The 22,183-nt window shown below is 45.7% G+C and overlaps 1 protein-coding gene across 3 annotated transcripts in view; it reads right to left on the reverse strand.

Moving 5' to 3' along the window:
- The window catches only part of CC2D2A (coiled-coil and C2 domain containing 2A), a 112,816-nt gene extending 90,633 nt beyond the window's left edge, over window positions 1-22,183 (reverse strand). Inside the window, exons 1-4 of one of the 3 annotated variants that reach the window (XM_039911931.1) lie at window positions 21,966-22,183; window positions 6,327-6,415; window positions 5,889-5,990; window positions 1,328-1,426 (exon numbers count right to left, since the gene is read on the reverse strand). In XM_039911931.1, coding sequence (XP_039767865.1) covers window positions 1,328-1,426; window positions 5,889-5,990; window positions 6,327-6,415; window positions 21,966-21,990 — 315 coding nt within the window. In that variant the 5' untranslated portion in view covers window positions 21,991-22,183. Of the gene's footprint in view, window positions 1-1,327; window positions 1,430-5,888; window positions 5,991-6,326; window positions 6,416-21,965 lie in introns of all 3 variants that reach the window. The other 2 variants (XM_039911932.1, XM_029062763.2) reach the window with 2 other exon arrangements.

The following is a 22,183-nucleotide window of genomic DNA, read 5'->3' on the forward strand; positions in this document are numbered from 1 at the left end:
AACAGCAGAGACAACATTCAAGCTATCACCGAGAGGATAAACGCATTAGGGTCTTACGATTTTGGAGGAGAGCCCACATTTATCAACTTTTAAAATGAAAATATTTAACAACTGTAATGAGCCTCCTTTTAGCTGCCTGAACTTGCGAGACTGTATAATGGAAAGAAAGCAACTTCCCTCTGCCTTTCTCTCCTCCTGGAAACGAGCTTTTGGTTTTTACCTTGTGAGCTGGGGATGAAGCTGGAGAGGGAGTGACTCAGTGATGAAAAACCTGGTGGCAGAATCTCCAGGCTCAGCTCCATCCCTTTGATGGCACATCATACCGCTCCCTGTGCTGTTATTCAGCCAGTCCCGTTTGTACCGCCCATTGCCCAAATGACAACTGTTGTTTGTGTCTTACCGAGTAGTACAGGATGGACCGGGATGGGGCAAAAGGGTGAGAAAGGAAAGAGGGACTGGGGCAGACCCAGGCATTCCGAACTCAGAGCATTCTGGTTCTGGAGAGAGCGATGACGGTCAGTCCTGTCCCTAAGCCATAACCACAGTGAAATGTTAATTATGCCGCTCAACCCATAACTTTCCTCCAGATGCCCAGGGGTCAGGCAAGCTGAAATTATTTACGTCTCTAGTTCTAACAATAATAATAATTGCGGTATTTGCTAAGCGCTTACTATGTGCAGAGCACTGCTCTAAGCGCTGGGGTAGATAGAGAGTAATCAGGTTGTCCCACGTGGGGCTCACATTTTTTTTTTAATCCCCATTTTTACAGATGAGGTAACTGAGGCACAGAGAAGTTAAGTGACTTGCCCAAGGTCACACAGAAACAAGTGGAGGAGCCGGGATTAGAACCCACTACCTCTGACTCCAAAGCCCGTGCTCTTTCCTTAAGCCACACTGCTTCTCTTCTATGAAACAAACTATTCTCTTCATATTTAAACATTTTCCATTTAAGTGCCACTTTTGATTTGAAATTTGGTGAAGCAGTGGATTTTCAGAGCACTTTTTTCCTGTATTTGGGGATAAACAGTGAATCGCTAAATAGTTGTTCAGACATCTAGGATACCTAGCTGAACAACACAGCTGTCTCTTCAGAAACAAATGGCTAATGTCCTGTGGAGGAATTTTACAGAGTTGGAATAGAGGGAATTCCATACTGCCAGTAGGTTTTACCAGCAGTGGTGATGGTTACCTTCTCCCAAATGTCTCTTAAGAACCTTATGAAATACGAATGAGTGATAAAAGGATTCCTAGAGATAAGTGTCAAATGGACCCTTAAAGTTCAGTCAAAATTGGAAAAAAACAACAACAAACAATCCACAATTCTGACCTGTGATTTCGGCTTAAGTTTTCTGACAGAATCACGGAATTTTACTTGTGAAGAGCTCTGCGATTCATGTTCTTGTAGTCCCCTTGAAATACGTTTACTCTGCTGGATTAAAAAAAAAATAGAGCCTTTACAATAAGGAGGTGACAAGCCATTTGAAACAGCTTATCTTCTAAATGCCATCACAAATAATTATCTACACTGGATTTAATAAAGACAATGGATTTTTACGTATTTGCTACCACAGGGCAATGTCAACCAAGAGGAGATGAACATAAACGACCCTTCCATTACAACTCATTTCCAACCAACCTATGTCAAGAAGGAAATTGCCCCATGAATCCACAAATAAAATATTAGCAATTTCCGATATAGCTTAGACATCGCAAATTTAAGCATAAATTTCTATCAAAACTATAGTACTCCCTCAAGCACTTAGTAAGCATTTAATAAATACCACCGACGTGTAGCATAAAAAGGGTCATTTTGCAACTCGCACCACCTCAATACTAAAGTGAAAGCTAATTTGATCAAACTATTAACTACCGCATAGGTCTGAGCTATAGATGTCTACATTTTATTTAAAAGAAAATACTGGTATGAGTTTTGGCACAGTCCTTTTTATATTTATTCTTCTCTTCCTTTCTATCCTGAAATAAAATAAAGTTGTCAAATATTTTTTAAGATTACTCAGAGTTAAAACTATTAGGTTAAATAAAAGGAAAATATTAGTGAAGGCAAATGTCACTAAGATAAACCATCTTTTCAGGAAGGTCTTTAAATATATGAGGACTAAAAACCCTCCAAAACCCTTTGGTTAATAAAGATCTCTGATCTCTGATTTAGAGATACTAGGGAACCTGGAAATTGGAAACCACGAAGGAGGACAGAAGTATTTCTTCTGTCAAAGCATCTTTGAAGCATTTTTTTCATCCTTATAAATGCCATAAGACACCTCTTATAGGCCTCCCTTCTCAAAGCACCTACATTATAAAGTTCAGAAAACTTGCCTTTGCTGCTTCTTCCTTTTCTCTCCCTCCACCTTTATAATCAAAGAACATCTCAAGAAGCAACCCAGTGTAGTTGAAGCGCTGCTTTCGGACAATTACTTCTGCCAACTATCTTTCCTACGTAAGGAATAGGGAACGAACTAATAATACACTCTCTCTCCCCACGGGGCTTAATCGTATATTTCAATAGGATTACATTTCTTGCTGATGGAAAACCTTCATCAGACGGTAGAAGGCTTCTGAATTACAGTTAAGCCATTTATGACTTTGTTCTCTTTATAGAACCAATTTCACTCCAGAATTACATGAAATAAAATTTCTGTCTTCATTCACTCGATTTTATTTCTGACCTAAATGTTTCTACACATGTGCACATCTCCCAGATGAATTATGGAAAAAACACCAGGTTCTGCCGTAATGCTGGATTTCCATCCAAGTTTTGGATGGAACGCAGATGGGGAATTGAGGAACGTGCTTCTGACGACACGAGCCCCCGTGAGCAGACTATCCTGTGGGGTTTTTTGTGAGTTGTTTCTGTTTGTGCTTTTTTACTATATTTGTTAAACACTGTTCTCTGTGGTGCGGTAGGTACGATTAATCACGTTAGACATGGTTGCTGTCCCACGTGGGGCTCACAGTCTAAATAGGAGAGAGGATAGGTAGTGAATCGCCATTTTACAGAGGAGGAAACCCGAAGTACAGACAATAACAATAATAATAATGTGTCATATTTTCTAAGCACTTACTATGTTCCATTCATTCATTCATTCAATAATATTTATGGAGCGCTTAATATGTGCAGAGTACTGTACTAAGCGCTTGGAATGTACAAATTGGCAACAGATAGAGACAGTCCCTGCCTGTATATAGAACAATAGAATAGTTCCAGGCACTTTATTAAGCACTGGAGTGGATACAAGCAAATTGGGCTGGACGCAGTCCCTGTCTTGCATGGGGCTCACAGTCTTAATCCCCATTTTTACAGATGAGATAACTGAGGCACAGAGAAGTGAGGTGACTTGCCCAAGACCACGCAGCAGACAAGTGGCAGAGCCCGGATTAGAACCCATGGCCTTCTGACTCCCAGACTCATGCTCTATCCACTTCGACATGTGCTTGACCAAGGTCAAATGGCAGGCAAATGGCGGAGTCGGAATTAGAACCCAGGTCCTCTGACTCCCAGGCCTGTGTTTTTTCCACTAGGCTATGCTGCCTCCCCAGAAACTTGCTGGTGCACCGGGCAGGGTTTTAGAATGTGGGACTGCTCCTCTGTGAATCTTCCCAAAGTTGAGGTTTTGCACGAACACAAACTCCACACTTACCCTCAGCTGCTTTGAGCTTCTACAACAAGAAATCTTGTTTCCCTTAAGCCCCACCCTGCTCCTGTTTTACTACACAGCAGAGGCAATGTTGGCATTTAATTTTTAATGCCTCTGTTAAGCCGTCCCTTCAAATAAGAATGCTTTAAACCTTTAGAGGAGAAGAACGATACAATCATATTTTCATTTAAATGTCATCAGTGGGCCTTCTCAACCAAAGGCCCAATTCCATAGCACTTCAGATACAACGTTGCCTTTCGTTGACTTCTCGGAATTTGTGTCACAACATATTAAAAACAAAAGGAAGATTACAAATTCAAAGTAATTTGGAACCCTCAAAATGAAGTTTCATTATATTAGGTGACAAATGAAAAGTCTGCATCCTAATGCATCCCAAGTTAGTGTTCATTATATTCTGAGTAATGGTGTTGCAAAACTCTACCTCTCTAATTTCCAATTTTGTATTTACCCATGAAATTTTAATGTAGGGTTAATGTCCTATTGGAGAACAATCTGTACTGACTGAAACGGTGCTAATAAATGAACTCATCAGTGCAATATAAAGTTCAGCATTTACTAACTTTTGCAAAATTCACAGTTGCCTTTCCGCAACTTTCCTTTTTTTTTAATTAGAAAAGGAAACAGGCTCTAGCATAAAAGTAAACATAAATAATGTAAATACTGCTATTTGCATGAGGTTGTTTGCCTTTCTATGCAACTGGTCCTACCTCAGCTTGTATCTTCTAAATGATGAAATCAGTCCATAAAACTGGACAGTGATCTAGGGAGCCTTCCAACTGGACACAGTTCATGGAGTTGAGGCATGATCTTAGGAAGAGTTGCAGATTGTTTTAAGGGGATGGTCTGGAAAATAACTGCAAACCAGCCTTTATGAAACTGGAAAGATTCTTTCAGAAATCAATCTGGAAGTATAAACACCTGCAGTGACTCTTCCAGCAGTTGTGATTTCTGTCACGATGACAGGTGGGATCCAGGATGAGAGAGCCATCTTGCTCCTCCCTTGGTTCTTACCTCTGTCCCTTTTACTTTTTTCAGAACTGTAAAGTCGTGATGGAAATTGCCCAGAAAGCTGAATGTGAAAACTTTACTTTTACAGCACTTATTTCTGAAGCACTTCCACATTAATGAGCTTGTTTTTGACCTCCCCGTTAGGAAGGGAAAGGCAGGCATCCCCATTTTGCAGAAGATGCAACCGAAGCCCAGAGCGGGTCAGTGACTTGCCCGAAATAACACAGCAAGCAAGTGGCAGAGCTGGGATTAGAACACAGGTCCTCCAACTCCCAGATCCAAACTCTTTCCACCATACCGTTCTGTCATCCATCAATCGATTGTACTTATTAAGTGCTGACTGCCTGCAGAGCACTGTACTAAATGCTTGGGAGAGTACAAGGCAACCATTTAACAGATACATTCCCTGCCCACACTGAGTATCTAGACTTATTTCAAAATCAGTTTTCATTCTAAAACCAAACTCTCCGGATCCACCACCAGAACGATTGCGGACGGAGGTGGGGCGTTCTGGGAGAGATGTGTCCGTGGTGTCGCTATGGGTCGGAGAAGACTCGATGGCATACGACAGCAGTAGTCTCATCTATCTTACAATTAGGTCATTTCTGGTTAAGATTTGTAGAAAACCCATTATAAAAACACAATTATTGATTACTGTTTTCCCAGTGGTGCACTGGAAACTTTTGGTGAAAATCTGATATTCTGTACATATATTTAAATTATACAATATAAAGATTTAGATTAATGCCTGTCTCCCCCACTAGACTGCAAGTTTGTTGTGGACAGGGAACATGCCTTCTGACTCTGTTGCACTGCACTCTCCCATACGCTCACTACAGCGCTCTGCATGTAGTAAGCGTTCCATAAGTTCCTTCAGTGTGGCTCAGTGGAAAGAGCCCGGGCTTGGGAGTCAGAGGTTATGGGTTCGAATCCCATCTCTTGTCAGCTGTGTGACTGTGGGCAAGTCACTTCACTTCTCTGGGCCTCAGTGACCTCATCTGTAAAATGGGGATTAACTGTGAACCTCACATGGGACAACCTGATTCCCCTGTATCTACCCCAGCGCTTAGGACAGTGCTCTATACATAGTAAGCGCTTAACAAATACCAATATTATTATTACTATTATTATTATTTGATTGAATCTGTTTCACTCTCCTTTATTAATGTCAGAAGTCAGGATTTGAAGATAAGATGCATTTCTTACCTCGTCATCAAACTTGGTGACTAATTCCTTCTCCTTAAGATCGGCTAAGCGCCTGGGTCGTGGGCCGGAGATTTCTTGTAACAAAGCACTCTCTGCTTTAAACTAAGAAGACCGAAAGAAAATATCAGATGTGTCAGTTAGATGGTAATAAACCTCACTCAAGGTCTCAGTGCATGGCAATCAGTAAAAATAGGTTTTCAAACGACCGTAATTCTGTCTGATACAGATGAGAATCAAATTAATTGTTTAGAGAATTACATAAAATTCTGCTTGTGGATAATCACCATCCTTGCCAATGTAAAATACTACATTAACATCTGAGACACAAAAGATAAATCTAATATATTCAAATGTATGCAGCGTTAAGCAAACAAAACAAGTTAGATAGGATTTGTGGAACTGCAATCAACACCGAACAAAATACTAATGTATTCTCACCCTGGCGGCTTTTAATTTCTCCCTCATTCGTTCCCTCATGGAAAATTCAGAAAAGCTTGTTCTTGAAGTAGATGGAATCGGAGGCAAGTCTAAAACAGGAAGGTGAAAATAAGTTTAAAATGACAGCACTTTGTGAGGGGGTAACTATTTTTTTAAAGGAGTTAAAATAGAATATTAGTCATTAATAATGAACTTCTGAAGATTTAATCATAACCCCCACCCCCACCCAAATCACCAAGCTTGTGACAAGTAAAATAAGTCTGGCTTCTATGCTTGTAAACCTAAGAAATTAGCACCTCCTTCAGTCCAACTGGAACTGTCAATAAACCGATAACTCAAGCACCAGAGATATTTTTCTAGTTCACTATTATTATTAAGGAATGCTATGACTTACTCAGTGCTTCAGTGCACCAAATGATTTAATTCTATTGTACTCTATGTAAACATGCTGTGATCCATTTTTACTCTTAGCTGTATCAAAAAAGGTAAAATGATGGCTACCTTTACATACACACACATACAAACATAATAATAATAATGTTGCATTTTGTTAAGCACTTACTATGTGACAGGCACTGTACTAAGCGCTGGAGTGGATTCAAGCAAATCAAGTTGGACACAGTCCCTTTCCCATGTGAGGCTCACAGGCTCAGTCCCCATTTTCCAGATGAGGTAACTGAGGCACAGAGAAGTGAAGAGACTCGCTCAAGGTCACACAGCAAAGAAGTGGTGGAACCAGGATTAGAACCCATGACCTTCTGACTCTCAGGCCCCTGCTCTATCCACTACGCCATGTTCTCTCATTCTAATAAACCACAGATCCCCACAGAGCCATTTTTTAATTCTGACAGCTCTTAATAGCCAAAGAGAAGGCTAGGATTCAAGCCAACAAAAGGATATCTTAATTAATCCATGGTATGTATTGAGCACTTACTATGTGCAGAGCTCTGTACTAAGTGCTTGGGAGAGCACAATACAAAAGAATTAGTGGACAAGTTCCCTACTCATGTCATGAGAAGCAGCGTGGCTCAGTGGAAAGAGCATGGACTTTGGAGTCAGAGGTCATGGGTTCGAATACCGGCTTTGCCACTTGTCATCTGTGTGACTGTGGGCAGGTCACTTAACTTCTCGGTGCCTCAGTTACCTCGTCTGTAAAATGGGGATTAAGACTGTGAGCCCCACGTGGGACAACCTGATTCCCCTGTGTCTACCCCAGCGCTTAGAACAGTGCTCTGCACATAGTAAGCGCTTACCAAATACCAACATTATTATTATTACTCATAGCCCAATAGGAAAAACAAATATCATCACATACAAAATTCATCCACAGCCACTCTCATCACATTTACTGAACAGCTGTTGTGCACAGAGCCTTTCACTATAGTTAATAATGTTGGTATTATTACATAGATTATATATTATTATATAGATGGCTTTGTGCTGCTTCCCGCACTTTTCTGCTACGTGCTGTGTAGCAAAGCTTTTGTCTGCTGTGCCACGATGGGATCTGAAGCCACAGTTAGTTTCCGGGAGGGTGAGGACGATTAAATTCTGGAGGTGTCGACCCCAGCGTATCCCAGTTTATGGTCCTGCAGGCGATGGAGAATCATGAGATGTCACAAGATGAAGATGGTTCCAGCTCTTGCATCTTTGAGATCCTGGGCCATGTCCTTGGTATTCCATAGTTTGAGGGAGCATTTATTGGTTTCGGCAGGTATGTCTCCAGGTCCAGACATTTGGCCACTTTTCCTAGCCTTCACTGTTAGGGTGATTTCCTCCATATATGGGAAAAATGTCATGTCTTTTTTGAAAATGGCATTTCATTCCTTCATTCATATTTATTGAGCGCTTACTGTGTGCAGAGCACTGTACTAAGCACTTGGAATGTACTATTCTGCAACAGATAGAGTCAATCCCTGCCCAACAATTGGCTCACAGTCTAAAAGGGGGAGACAGACAGCAAAACATTAAGCACTCCCTTGGTGAACTCATTCGCTCCCACGGCTTCAACTATCATCTCTATGCAGATGACACCCAAATCTACATCTCCTCCCCTTTTCTCTCCCCCTCCCTCCAGGCTCGTATCTAGTCCTGCCTCCAGGACGTCTCCATCTGGATGCCTGCCAGCCACCTAAAACTCAACATGCCTAAAACTGAGCTCCTTATCTTCCCCCCCAAACCCTGTCCTCTCCCTGACTTCCCCGTCACTGTGGACGGCACGACCATCCTTCCCGTCTCTCAGGCCCACAACCTTGGTGTCACCCTTGACTCGGCTCTCTCATTCACCCCACATATCCGATCCGTCACCAAAACCTGCTGCTCTCACCTTTAGAATATCGCCAAGATCCACCCTTTCCTCTCCACCCAAACGGCTATCTTACTGGTCCACTATTGTGTCAGCCTTCCCTCTGACCTCCCTTCCTCCTGTCTCTCCCCTCTCCAGCTCTCCTCACCTTGCCGCCCTGTCCTCTCTTCCCACTCTTGACGAGCGGGTCTCCGCTCTCAACTCCACCCTCTCTACTCATCTCGACTCTCTCGCCCCCCTTTCCCTCCGCCGCTCTCGCTCCACTAACCCACAGCCCAGGATCACCTCCTCCGTCCGCTTCCTACGCTCCTATGCTCGAGCTGTTGAGCGCTGCTGGCGAAGGTCCAAGCACCGAGCCGACCTCACACACTTCAAATTTATCCTTTCCTGCCTTAACTCTGCCCTCTCCTCCGCCAGGCAAAGCTTCTTCTCCTCCCTCATCGACACCCATGCCCGTCACCCCCGCCGATTGTTCCCGACCTTTAACTCTCTCCTTAGGCCCCCTGTTCCTCCCCCTCCCCCATCTCTCACCCCCAATGATCTGGCCACCTATTTCCTCACGAAAATCAACACGATCAGGTCTGAGCTCCCCAAAGTCACCCCTCCGCCTCTCCCCTCCCCCTCACCAACCCCCTCCCCTACTTTCCCATCCTTCCCTGCAGTATCCTCAGAGGAGATCTCCTCCCTCCTCGCAAGTGCCACCCCCTCCACCTGCGCCTCGGATCCCATTCCCTCTCACCTTCTTAAAACCATCGCCCCTGCCCTCCTCACTTCCTTAACTTCTATTTTTAACCACTCAATCTCCAAGGGCTCCTTCCCCTCTGCCTTCAAACATGCCCACGTCTCCCCCATCCTAAAAAAACCCGCTCTTGACCCCACTTCCCCCTCCAGTTATCGTCCTATCTCCCTACTACCCTTCCTTTCCAAAATCCTAGAACGAGTCGTCTACAATCGATGCCTAGAATTCCTTAACTCCCATTCTCTCCTAGACCCCCTCCAATCTGGCTTCCGTCCCCTCCACTCTACCGAGACTGCTCTCTCTAAGGTCACCCGTGACCTCCTTCTTGCCAAATCCAATGGCTCCTACTCCATTCTGATCCTCCTTGACCTCTCTGCTGCCTTTGACACTGTCGACCATCCCCTCCTCCTCCATACCTTATCTCACCTTGGCTTCACGGACTCTGTCCTCTCCCGGTTCTCCTCTTACCTCTCTGGCCGATCATTCTCGGTCTCCTACGCTGGAGCCTCCTCCCCCTCCCATCCTTTAACTGTTGGAGTTCCTCAAGGGTCAGTTCTTGGCCCTCTTCTGTTCTCCATTTACACTCACTCCCTCGGTGAACTCATCCGCTCTCACGGCTTTGACTACCATCTCTACGCAGATGACACGCAGATCTACATCTCCGCCCCTGTCCTCTCCCCCTCCCTTCAGGCTCGCATCTCCTCCCGCCTCCGGGACGTCTCCACCTGGATGTCGGCCCGCCACCTAAAACTCAACATGAGCAAGACTGAGCTCCTCATCTTCCCTCCCAAACCCGGTCCGCTCCCAGACTTCTCTATCACCGTGGATGGCACGACCATCCTTCCCGTCCCGCAGGCCCGCAATCTCGGTGTCATCCTTGACTCGTCCCTCTCGTTCACCCCACACATCCTATCCGTTACCAAGACCTGCCGGTTTCACCTCTACAATATCGCCAAGATCCGCCCTTTCCTCTCCACCCAAACGGCTACCTTACTATTACGGGCTCTCGTTATATCCCGGCTAGACTACTGTGTCAGCCTTCTCTCTGACCTCCCTTCCTCCTCTCTCACCCCGCTCCGGTCTATTCTTCACTCCGCTGCCCGGCTCATCTTCCTGCAGAAACGATCTGGGCATGTCACTCCCCTTCTTAAACAACTCCAGTGGTTGCCTATCGACCTCCGCTCCAAACAAAAACTCCTCACTCTAGGCTTCAAGGCTCTCCATCTCCTTGCCTCTTCCTACCTCTCCTCCCTTCTCTCTTTCTACCGCCCACCCCGCACGCTCCGCTCCTCCGCCGCCCACCTCCTCGCCGTCCCTCGGTCTCGCCTATCCCGCCGTCGACCCCCGGGTCACGTCCTCCCGCGGTCCTGGAACGCCCTCCCTCCTCACCTCCGCCAAACTGATTCTCTTTCCCTCTTCAAAACCTTACTTAAAAATCACCTCCTCCAAGAGGCCTTCCCAGACTGAGCTCCTCTTCCCCCTCTACTCCCTCTGCCATCCCCCCTTTACCTCTCCGCAGCTAAAGCCTCATTTTCCCCTTTTCCCTCTGCTCCTCCACCTCTCCCTTCCCATCCCCACAGCACTGTACTCGTCCGCTCAACTGTATATATTTTCGTTACCCTATTTATTTTGTTAATGAATTGTACATCGCCTCGATTCTATTTAGTTGCTATCGGTTTTTACGAGATGTTCTTCCCCTTGACGCTGTTTATTGCCATTGTTCTTGTCTGTCCGTCTCCCCCGATTAGACTGTAAGCCCGTCAAACGGCAGGGACTGTCTCTATCTGTTGCCGACTTGTTCATCCCAAGCGCTTAGTACAGTGCTCTGCACATAGTAAGCGCTCAATAAATACTATTGAATGAATGAATGAATGAATTCATTCCACTGCTTGGAACATCTTCCTATAGAAACGCTCTGGGCATGTCACTCCCCTCCTCGATAACCTCCAGTGGTTGCCTATCAACCTTCACAAGAAACAAAAACTCCTCACTCTTGGCTTTAAAGCTCTCCATCACCTTGCCCTTTCCTACCTCTCCTCCCTTCTCTCTTTCTACTGCCCACCCCGTAGGCTCCGCTCCTCCGCCGCCCACCTAATCACTGTCCCCCGTTGTCGCCTATCCCGCCGAACCCTGGGCCACATCCTCCCGCGGTCCTGGAATGCCCTCCCTCCTCACCTCTGCCAAACTCTCTTCCCCTCTTCAAAGCCCTACTGAGAGCTCGCCTCCTCCAGGAGGCCTTCCTAGACTGAGCTCTTTCCCTCTGCTCCTCCTCCCCACCCCCATTCTCTGCTCTTTCCCCTTCCCCTCAGCACTATGCTCATTTGTATATAATATTTATTACCCTATTTATTTTGTTAATGAGGTGTATATCTCCTTGATTCTATTTATCTTGATGATGCTGTCTTGTTTTTGTTTTGTTCTCTTTTGCTCTGCCGTCTGTCTCCTCCGATTAGACTGTGAGCCCGTCATTGGGCAGGGATCGTCTCTGTTGCTGAACTGTACATTCCAAGCGCTTAGTACAGTGCTCTCCTTAAAATACTTAAAATAAATACTATTTAATGAATGAAGCGCTGTTCTAAGCACTGGGGCAGATACACATTAATCAGGTCAGACACAGTCCCTGTTCTACATGGGGTTTACAGTCTGAGGGCTGTTTAGTACTTTTATTACCAAAGCACCTCACATTAGTTACTTCATTTTAGCCCTTACAGCACCCCAGGGGTGGGACATAGGCTCAGGAATTATTCTCTCCATTATACAGACTGACAACTTAATTGTAAACTGCTTAAGGGCAGGGATATCCACCAACTCTACTCAATTACACTCCCCAAGCACTTAGTACCTTAGACGTACAAAGTAAGTGATTTTGAAGGGCCTCATCTTCAACTCTAAGTGTGTTGAAGAGACTAAAGGATTCAGTTAGGCATAAAACAATTGTATTGCCTTTGTTTTGGGAACACAGAGCAAATGTTTCTTTAAACGGGTGAAGACAGAGCAAATATTTTATTTATTGTCAGTTACACCGCTGCATGACTAGTCAAATGTGTGATCCAAATAGAGGTCTCGTTTTCCATCCCTGGGGGAAAAAATAATTTGCCAAACCTGTAGTAAGGAGGTGATTTCACATTTACAACAAAAGGATATATATTTAGAAGTTCTTTTAGCAGGCCAAGAAGTCGTGGAAGGGGTTCAGAACACAGAATCTCCAAGTTAACTACGGTTAATAACTTGTGCATTGAATAAAGAATGCCATTCAGGACTGTGAATAATCTACGGATGATGACATTTCCAATATAGAGTGAGGAAAAACTGACAATGTTAAAATTCAACATCATTTAGATCCAAAGGAAATTATGTGGCTTAGGGAGCTAATCAAAAGTCTGAAAATTCTGGGTCTTTCTGGACACCCACTGCTTTGTTACACATGAGGTAAATAACTACCTGAGGAAAATCTCAATTTTCAGAGTTCCTTTACTCCCAACATCCCTCTTCTACAGAAAGGAGCCTCTGTGGTCACTTTCATGGTTTATTTCCTGTGGCTATCAACTGTTCATACAGAGAGCTGAGGAAGGTACTCCCACGGACTTATGAAATGTTCCCAGGAACATTCATCATTATAAATGGTATTTATTGAATGCTTACAATGTACAGAGCACTGTACTAAGCACTTAGAGTACAAAAGAATTGGCAGACACATTCCCTGCCAAAAGGATGATTCCCAAATCTACCTCTCCAACCCTGACCTCTCTCCTTCTTGGCAGTCTCGCATTTCACCCTTTCAGGACATCTCTACTTGGAGGTTCTGGAGGAGTGGGGAAATATGGACTCAAATTTTTTTTTTTAAGAAAAACGATCCAGGCATCAGACCGCAGTATGGACTGGATTGGGGAGAGAGAGGAGGCCGGGACATCAGTGAGGAGGCTAATGCAATGATCAAGGAGGGAAGTGATGAGGGCTTCAAGTAGCAGCGAAGCTCACTGGTAGCAGAGGGAAGGTAGTAGAGATGTGATTTGTTCCCATCATGACTCAAATTTAAGCTCTTGAACCAGTCACAAAGATAGGGGTGCTTTTAATAATAATAATAATAATGTTGAGAATGATGGCATTTGTTAAGTGCTTACAATGTGCAAAGCACTGTTCTAAGCTCTGGGGAAGATACAAGGTGATCAGGTTGTCCCACGTGGGGCTCACAGTCTTAATCATTTGACAGATGAGTAACTGAGGCACAGAGAAGCTAAGTGACTTGCCCAAAGTCACACAGCTGACAAGTGTCTGACCCGGGATTTGAACCCATGACCTCTGACTCCCAAGCCCGGGCTCCTTCCACTGAGCCACGCTGCTTCTCTAAGCACATTCTTCAAGCACAATGACCCAAGACTAGATGGATGAAAGCCTGGACACACTCCGGGCACGTCACTCCCCCTACTCAAAAAGCTTCACAGGAAGCAAAAACTCCTCACTCTTGGCTTCAAAGCTGTCCATCACCTTGCCCCTTCCTACCTCTCCTCCTTTGACTCTTTCCACTGCCCATCCCGCACACTCCGTTCCTCTGCCGCCCACCTCCTCACCGTCCCCCGTTCTCGCCTGTCCCGCCGTCGACCCCTGGCCCACGTCCTACCGCTTTCCTGGAATGCCCTCCCTCCTCACCTCCACCAAACTCTCTTCCCCTCTTCAAAGCCCTACTGAGAGCTCACCTCCTCCAGGAGGCCTTCCCACACTGAGTCCCCCCCCGCCATTTCTCTGCTCCTCCTTCTCTCCCCACCGCCCCTATTCCTTCCCCCTGCTCTATCCCTCTCCCCGCTCCACAGCACTTGTGCATATATGTACATAATTATTTTATTATTCTATTTACTTTAATAATGATGTAAATATCACTGGTTAATTGATTGATCGTGCTCGCTCCTTAGACTCTTCCTACAGCCAGTACTCAGGAAAGATGTAGTCTAAGCTTACATGGCCATTCTAGCACCACCGGTTAATTGTATCTTCAGTAGTTGGTCCAGAAATCAAGGGCAGGATATTTGAAGCAGCAATGATAGAAAATGCTATCTAACCTTCATTATCGCAGTGGGCTATTTAGGGACTTGTATAGACATCACGTATGTCTTCTTGGGCAATTCCATCGGGGCCGACCCCATCTCAGACTCAACATCATTGGCGAGATATGATCGTGCACAACGAAGTGACAGAATGAAGTCAGTATACAGGCATACAAGTAACGCTCATCTCGGTGTAGCTTCACTTGAATTTACGGCAGTGAGATCTTTACCCTTCAAGCCCCACAGCTCTGTGTGTGTGCATGTAAATATATGTACATACATATATTTATTTAAAAAACATTTTAATGTCTGTCTCCTCCTCTAGACTGAAAGCTCCTTGTTGACAGGGATCATGTACTGAGGGAAGCAGCATGGCCTAGTGGCGAGAACACAGGCTTGAAAGTCAGAGGACATGAGTTCTAATGCTGGCTCTGCTGTGTGACCTTGGGCAAATCACTTTACTTCTCTGTGCCTCAGTTACTTCATCTGATTACCTTGTATCTACCCTAATGCTTAGACCAACGCTAGGCACATAGTAAGCCCTTAAATACCATAATTATTATTATTATTACTTATTTTAATGTCTGCCTTCCCCTCTAGACTGTGAGTTCCTTTTGCGCAGGGGACATATCTTCTTACTACTGTACTGTACTCTCCCAGACACTTAGTACAGTGGTCTGCACACTGCAAGCGCTCAATAAATACCACTGACTGATAGGATACCCAAACAGTCAGTACCCAAAAGGAGGTGATGCAAGGGCAGGAAAGAAATACTCAATGTTAAGAATGCAGTGAAGCCCAGTATCAGACAAAATGGCAAAAACATGAGTCTTGCAGGCTAATGTTTGGGAAGGAATGACTCTTCCTGAGCAGCTGAGGGGATCCCAAGGTAAGAGGCAAAACTACTAATTGATTTTATTTATCGTTGAGTACTTACAGTGTGCAGAACACTAAGGGCTTGGTAGAGTAATGTGGCATTTCTTAAGCACTTTCTACGTACCAGGCATTGGACTAAGCGTTGGGGTGGTGTCCCAAGGTGGCTCTGGGGTCATGCTATCTTGTGACCTCCTGAGTCAACAGGCCAAACTTGGAAGTGAGGGGGGGACAGCCGAAACTGCCAGAGTGACAGCCCAAGCTGGGAATACAGAAGGTGCCCCTCGCCCCCCGCCAATCTAATTAGGTATGGAGGAGGCGGGGGAGGGCAGAGATTGGATAAACTGAGGCCGGAAGCTGGAATGGCCTAAGGGTACAGGTGACAAATACCTGCCGCCTCTAACCTTCTGTGCAGAGGAACGAGACTTGCAGCAGCCGGCTGCGAGCCGCCTAACTCCAGAGCGTGAGAAGCCCGCTCTGCCTGTATCAAGTGAGGAGCTGTGGGATAATAACAATAATAATAATAATAATGTTGGTATTTGTTAAGCGCTTATTATGTGCAGAGCACTGTTCTAAGCGCTGGGGTAGATACAGGGTAATCGGGTTGTCCCACGTGAGGCTCACAGTCTTAATCCCCATTTTACAGACGAGGTAACTGAGGCACAGAGAAGGGAAGTGACTTGCTTAAAAGGTGAGTGTCCCGTCCTGCTGAACACTCATGGGGCTGGAAGACAGAGGCTTCGCCATGAGTGTGTAAGGTTTAATTGGATTCCTCCTGAGTGGGACGTGAACATGGTGGGAACTGGCTGCCTCACCAAGGGCGAATAATAATAATAATAATAATAATGTTGTTATTTGTTAAGCGCTTACTATGTGCCGAGCACTCTAAGCACTGGGGTAGATACAGGGTCATCAGGTTGTCCCACGTGAGTAGCACGTAAGTGGATTTAACGCCCAAGTGGATTCCTCCCGAGTGGGACGTGAACATGGTGGGAGCTAGCCGCCTCACCAAGTGCGAGTAGCACATAAGTGGATTTAATGCATAAGTGGATTCCTCCCGTGTGGGGAGGGCGCATGGGTGCGAGGTAGCCGCCTCACCACGTGCGAGCTAAGCCTTAAGTCGATTCCTCCTGGGTGGGCCCGAGTGTTCTGCCACGCGTGAGTAACATGCGAATATATTCCTCCAGTTAGGGAAGTCCTAATACTATCATACGAGTATATTCCTCCCGTTAAGGAAGCTGTAACTCCACCAGTAATCATAATCCTCCCGAAAGGGAGTTCAATTTGATGCATCTAAATAATCAAATAATTCAATGTGCTTCGCAGAACACATATTTTGTACAAACTCAGGCTTCCCGTCTCCGGTCTCAGTCTGTCTGTCTCTCTCTCTTTCTATCTCTCCACGCCAATTCCAAACGAATCCGTACCCGGCGACGGGTGAAAGGTGGATACAAGCAAATCGGGTTGGACACAGTCCCTGAGCCACGTGGGGCTCGGTCTCGATCCCCATTTTACTGACGAGGTAACTGTGGCCGAGATAAGTGACGTGACTTGCCCAAGGCCACACAGCAGACAAGTAGTGGAGCTGGGATTAGAACTCAGGACCTTCTGACTCCTAGGCCCGTGCTCTATCCATGCTGCTTCATTTCAACAGAGTTGGTGAACATGACCCTTCTTCTGCCAACAAGAGGCTTTCGGTCTAGAGGGGGTGGATATCAAGAGCTCTAAGCACTTAAACCACAGCAGTACAAAAAGGGAAACTCTTTGTGTGTGCACCATGGGATGGGCAGGGATTGTCTCTATTGCTGAATTGTACTTTCCAAGAGCTCAGTACAGTCCTCTGCACACAGTAAGCACTCAATAAATACGACTGAATGATTGGGGATACCATCCACAAATTGGCTTTTTCAACCACACCTACAACTCTCCAAAAGTGGCATCATTTTTTTAATCTGAAGGACAAATATATTATGGTGTCCTGTGTCTTTTTAATGGTTTTAGTTGGAGGTTTCATTTTCTTCCAAGAGCACACTAATTATTTTAATACATTTCCTTAAGAGTTTCCTCATACGGTGAACTCCATGTACTTTCAAAAGAATTTTCAAATGCATTCCATTAATATGAAATTAACTTGGGACAAGAGGTTTCACAAATTCCCCTACCAAGAACACCAGCATCTACTATTTTCAGAACTCGTAATTCCAACTAGAGATAATTCTTTCTTCATACAATAGATCCAAAGGAAACAAACAACCAGAAAGTGCCCAATATCCTTCTTCAATCGGCTCTTAAGGGATTAGAGAGCAAATGTTAAACTGTTTCTTACAAACCCACATTTCCTAATTAGTAACAGCTGTTACCTATTCATCCATGTCAGTTTCTTCGATTAAGGGATTATTTCAGAGCCAATTCTTTTGAGTTGGTTAAAAAAAACATTGAAAAATCCAATGGAATTTGAAATTAAATTATAGGAAATGGAAAGTTTATTTTCCAGGGTAATAAACTCTTAACACTGACAGAGACTATTGTAGGGTAAAGAAAAACACTAGACATGAAATATTATTATCGCACATTTCAACTTTTTTACTGATTGACAGTAGAGGCTAGGATAACTCATTAGATTGATCACACCATTCAGTGCGGTTGGCCATGGAGTTCAGTACCGAGCAGTGGTCAGATACAAAAATCAGGTGCTTTTTCAAATTATTTCCAGAATAAAGTGCACATTACGTGGCCTGCTAAATGCTGAATGTTTACTGAAAATGCTACTTTGGAATTAAAGTTATGCATTGAGCCCTTTAAGTAATAATTGTTGTTTATGTCAAGTGCATACTACATGGTAAACCCTGTACTAAGTGCTAGGATAGATCAGCGCTTAGAAGAGTGCTTGGCACTTAGTAAATGCTTAACAAATGCTATAATTATTGTAGGATAATATATATATATTCTGAATTTTATCAAAATCCTAAGCTGCTAGTAGAGGATATATATATATATATATATATATATATATATATAATATTGTAATATAATCAAGTCCCATAAGGAGCTCACAGTCTAAATAGGAGGGAGAAGGATTTAATCCCCATTTCTACAGATGAGGAAAGAGAAGCATAGAGAAGTTGAAGTAACTTGCCCAAAGTCACAAAAAACAAGAAGCGGAGGCAGCATTAGAACCCAGGTCGTCCGACTCCCTTGTCCGTGCTCCTTCCACTAGGATGTGCTGCTTTAAATATAAATGTAAAATCTTACCTTAAACGAGGTTAACATTCCAAATACCAACAAGGAATAACATACTTTTTAAAAGAGCTTTATTAGTATATTTAAATAAAAATCAATTACATCGACCACACTGATCGAGTGTTTCTGCGTGATGCGTTAAGTGCTTGGAAAAGTACACTATAAGAATTGGTCGATATGTTCCCTGCCCACGGGGAGCTTATGGTCTAGAGGATAAATTCCTAAGAGTATGAACACGGTAAAACAAAGCTTAACAAAGAATTGCTGAGGAAAGGCCTGCCTGAAGCACTGCCATCAAGAAGGGAGTAGCTCTCTGAAAAAAACCAACAAAACTTCTTACAGAGAGACAAGGAGGCAAAAGAGGAGTTGCTAACTTAACACACAACAATACAACACAAGGGACAAACTTTTTGTGTGCCCAATGTCACTGGGACCGTGCCCTCACACTGGCATCTTCAGGCTCTATAACTGATTAGATGTAGACAACTAAATCTAGAAATATACAGGCGCCTTTTCGGCCCTTCCCAAGTCTTCGTATCCTTATCTGCTCTACTCCAACTGAGTGAGGAGACAGAGTAGCCAAATCTGGTGAGCACCTAAGTAACTGTAGTAATGACGTTTATTGAGCACTTACTATGTGCAGAGCACTGTGCTAAGGCACTGAGAAAGAATACACGGTTGGGAATTAAATCTGGTCTCAGAAGCCTCTCTGGTATTTGGAGAGAAACGGAGACGACGGACGAGAGAAGGAGAGCGGAACCCAGGTTCTAATCCCAGCCTGTCTGCTGAGTGACCCTTCGGCGAGGCACTTACCTTCGATGTACCTCAGTTTCCCCATCTGTAAAAATGGGGATTAAATCCCACTCCCTCCTACCTAGACTGTGAGCCCCATGAGGAACAGGGACTTACTATTGTTTCATTAACAATGAAAACCTCTACTAGCAGCTTAGGATTCTGATAAAATTCAGAATTTGGGGCCCCCAGCCTATTATACAATTTCGGGGAGGCAGACATCAAAATAGGTAAATACGCATCAATAGCATCAACATAAATAGAATTACAGATATATGCACGTCAAAACAAGTAAACAGGCATTAATAGAAATAGAATTATAGATATGTCCATATATACACAAGCGCTGTGGGGTTGGGGGGGTAGAGGGAAGGGAGTCAGGGCGATGGAGGGGAGCTGAGGAAAAAGGGGTTCAGGGTGGGAAGGCTTCTTGGAGGAGGTGAGCTCTCAGTAGGGCTTTGAAGAGGGGAAGAGAGTTAGGTGGAGGTGAGGAGGGAGGGCGTTCCAGGACCGCGGGAGGACGTGGCCCAGGGGTCGACGGCGGGATAGGCGAGAACGGGGGACGGTGAGGAGGTGGGCGGCAGAGGAGCGGAGCGTGCGGGGTGGGCGGTAGAAAGAGAGAAGGGAGGAGAGGTAGGAAGGGGCAAGGTGATGGACAGCCTCGAAGCTCAGAGTAAGTTTTAGTTTTGTGTGGAGGTCGACAGGCAACCACTGGAGGTGTTTAAGAAGGGGAGTGACAGGCCCAGAGCGAAGTTTCTGCAGGAAGATGAGCCGGGCAGCGGAGTGAAGAATAGACTGGAGTGGGGAGAGACAGGAGGAAGGGAGATCAGAAAGGAGGCTGATACAGTCTATATCCCAGCTGGACTACTGTATCAAACCTAGCACTCAGTACAGTGCCAAGCATATAGTAAGCGCTTAACAAATATCATAAAAAATGTAGGTGCTCAATTAATATCAAGGATTGTCTGGATGCCCGGGTGGGGGTAAATTGAGAAAATAATAAGGAAGGGAATAATATTTATGGCATTTGTTAAGCGCTTACTATGTGCCAAGCACTGTTCTAAGTGCTGGGGTAGATACAAGGTGATCAGGTTGTCCCACATGGAGCGCACAGTCTTCATCCCCATTTTACAGATGAGGTAACTGCGGCACGGAGAAGTAAAGTGACTTGCCCAAAGTCACACAGCTGACAGGTGGCGGCGCCGGGATTAGAACCCATGACCTCTGACTCCCAAGCCAGGCTCTTTCCACTAAGCCACGCTGCTTGGTTCTGACCTGATTAGCCTGTATCTACCCCAGCGCTCAGTAAAGTGTCTGTCACATAGCAAGTGCGAAACAAACACCTTTAATACAAATAATAATGATGGCATTTGTTAAGCGCTTACTATGTGCCAAGCAGTGTTCTAAGCATTGGGGTAGACACAAGGTAATCAGGTTGTCCCACGTGGGGCTCACAGTCTTCATCCCCATTTTACGTGGCTCAGTGGAAAGAGCCTGGGCTTCGGAGTCAGAGGTCATGAGTTCGACTCGTGGCTCTGCCACTTGACAGCTGTGACCTTGGGCAAGTCACTTCACTTCTCTGGGCCTCAGTGACCTCACCTGTAAAATGGGGATTAACTGTGAGCCTCATGTGGGACAACCTGATGACCCTGTATCTACCCCAGCACTTAGAACAGTGCTCTGCACATAGTAAGCACTTAACAAATACCAACATTATTATTTTACAGATGAGGTAACAGGCACAGAGAAATTAAGTGACTTGACCAAAGTCACACAGCTGACAGGTGGCGGAGCTGGAATTCGAACCCATGCCCTCTGACTCCCAATAATAATAATAATGTTGATATTTGCTAAGCACTTACTATGTGCAGGGGACTGTTCTAAGCGCTAGGGGAGACACAGGGGAATCAGGTTGTCCCACGTTGGGCTCACTGTCTTAATCCCCATTTTACAGATGAGGGAACTGAAGCACCGAGAAGTGAAGTGACTTGCCCACAGTCACAAAGCTGACAAGTGGCCGAGCCAGGATTCGAACCCATAACCTCAGTGGAAAGAGCACGGGCTTTGGAGTCGGAGGTCATGGGTTCGAATCCCTGCTCGGCCACTTGTCAGCTGTGTGACTTTGGGCAAGTCACTTCACTGGGCCTCAGTTACCTCATCTGTAAAATGGGGATTAAGATTGTGAGCCCCACGTGGGACAACCTGATTCCCCTGTGTCTCCCCCAGCGCTTAACATATACTAACATTATTATTATTATTATTATAACCTCTGACTCTAAAGCCCGTGCTCTTGCCACTGCGCCACGCTGTTTGCTACCACTATTACTCTACTCCCCCAAGCCCTTGGCCCGTTGGTCCGCACCCAGTAGGCGCTCAGTAGGTAGGCCTGAATAACCGAGTGAGCCCCTAAGGGCAGGAGCGCGCGCCACGAGCCCCGCCCCCCGCCAGCCCCAGCACAAAGTGGCGGGAAACGCAGCACCGCCTCACTCCCGCGAGAACCAGCGGCGCGCGGCCAGCAGCCCGCGCATGCGCAGGGGGCGGGGGCCACCGTTGGGCCGGACGGGCCGGCAACCCGCGCGTGCGCCAGCACGGGGCGCGGACGGGGGTGGCAGTCCGCGCATGCGCAGGGGGCGGGGCAACGCGACCCTTACCGCGGGGGCTCCGGCGGACGGCCATGTCGGGGGCGCGCGGTTCCGGGCCCAGCTCTCCCGGCGGCTGTGGGGAGCCGAGGCTTGCTCCCGCCGCCGCCGGCTCCTCGGGGGCGGCATCCAGAAGCTTGAGGGGGACAAAACGGTTAGAGGGTCAGTGATCAAGCCCTCCGGCTCGCTCCCCGCCTGGCGGTGCACCCCCGCGCCGCAGGAGGGGCAGG

The sequence above is a fragment of the Ornithorhynchus anatinus genome, chromosome 4 (assembly GCF_004115215.2).
Source record: "Ornithorhynchus anatinus isolate Pmale09 chromosome 4, mOrnAna1.pri.v4, whole genome shotgun sequence".
In the NCBI taxonomy this organism is placed as follows: domain Eukaryota; kingdom Metazoa; phylum Chordata; class Mammalia; order Monotremata; family Ornithorhynchidae; genus Ornithorhynchus; species Ornithorhynchus anatinus.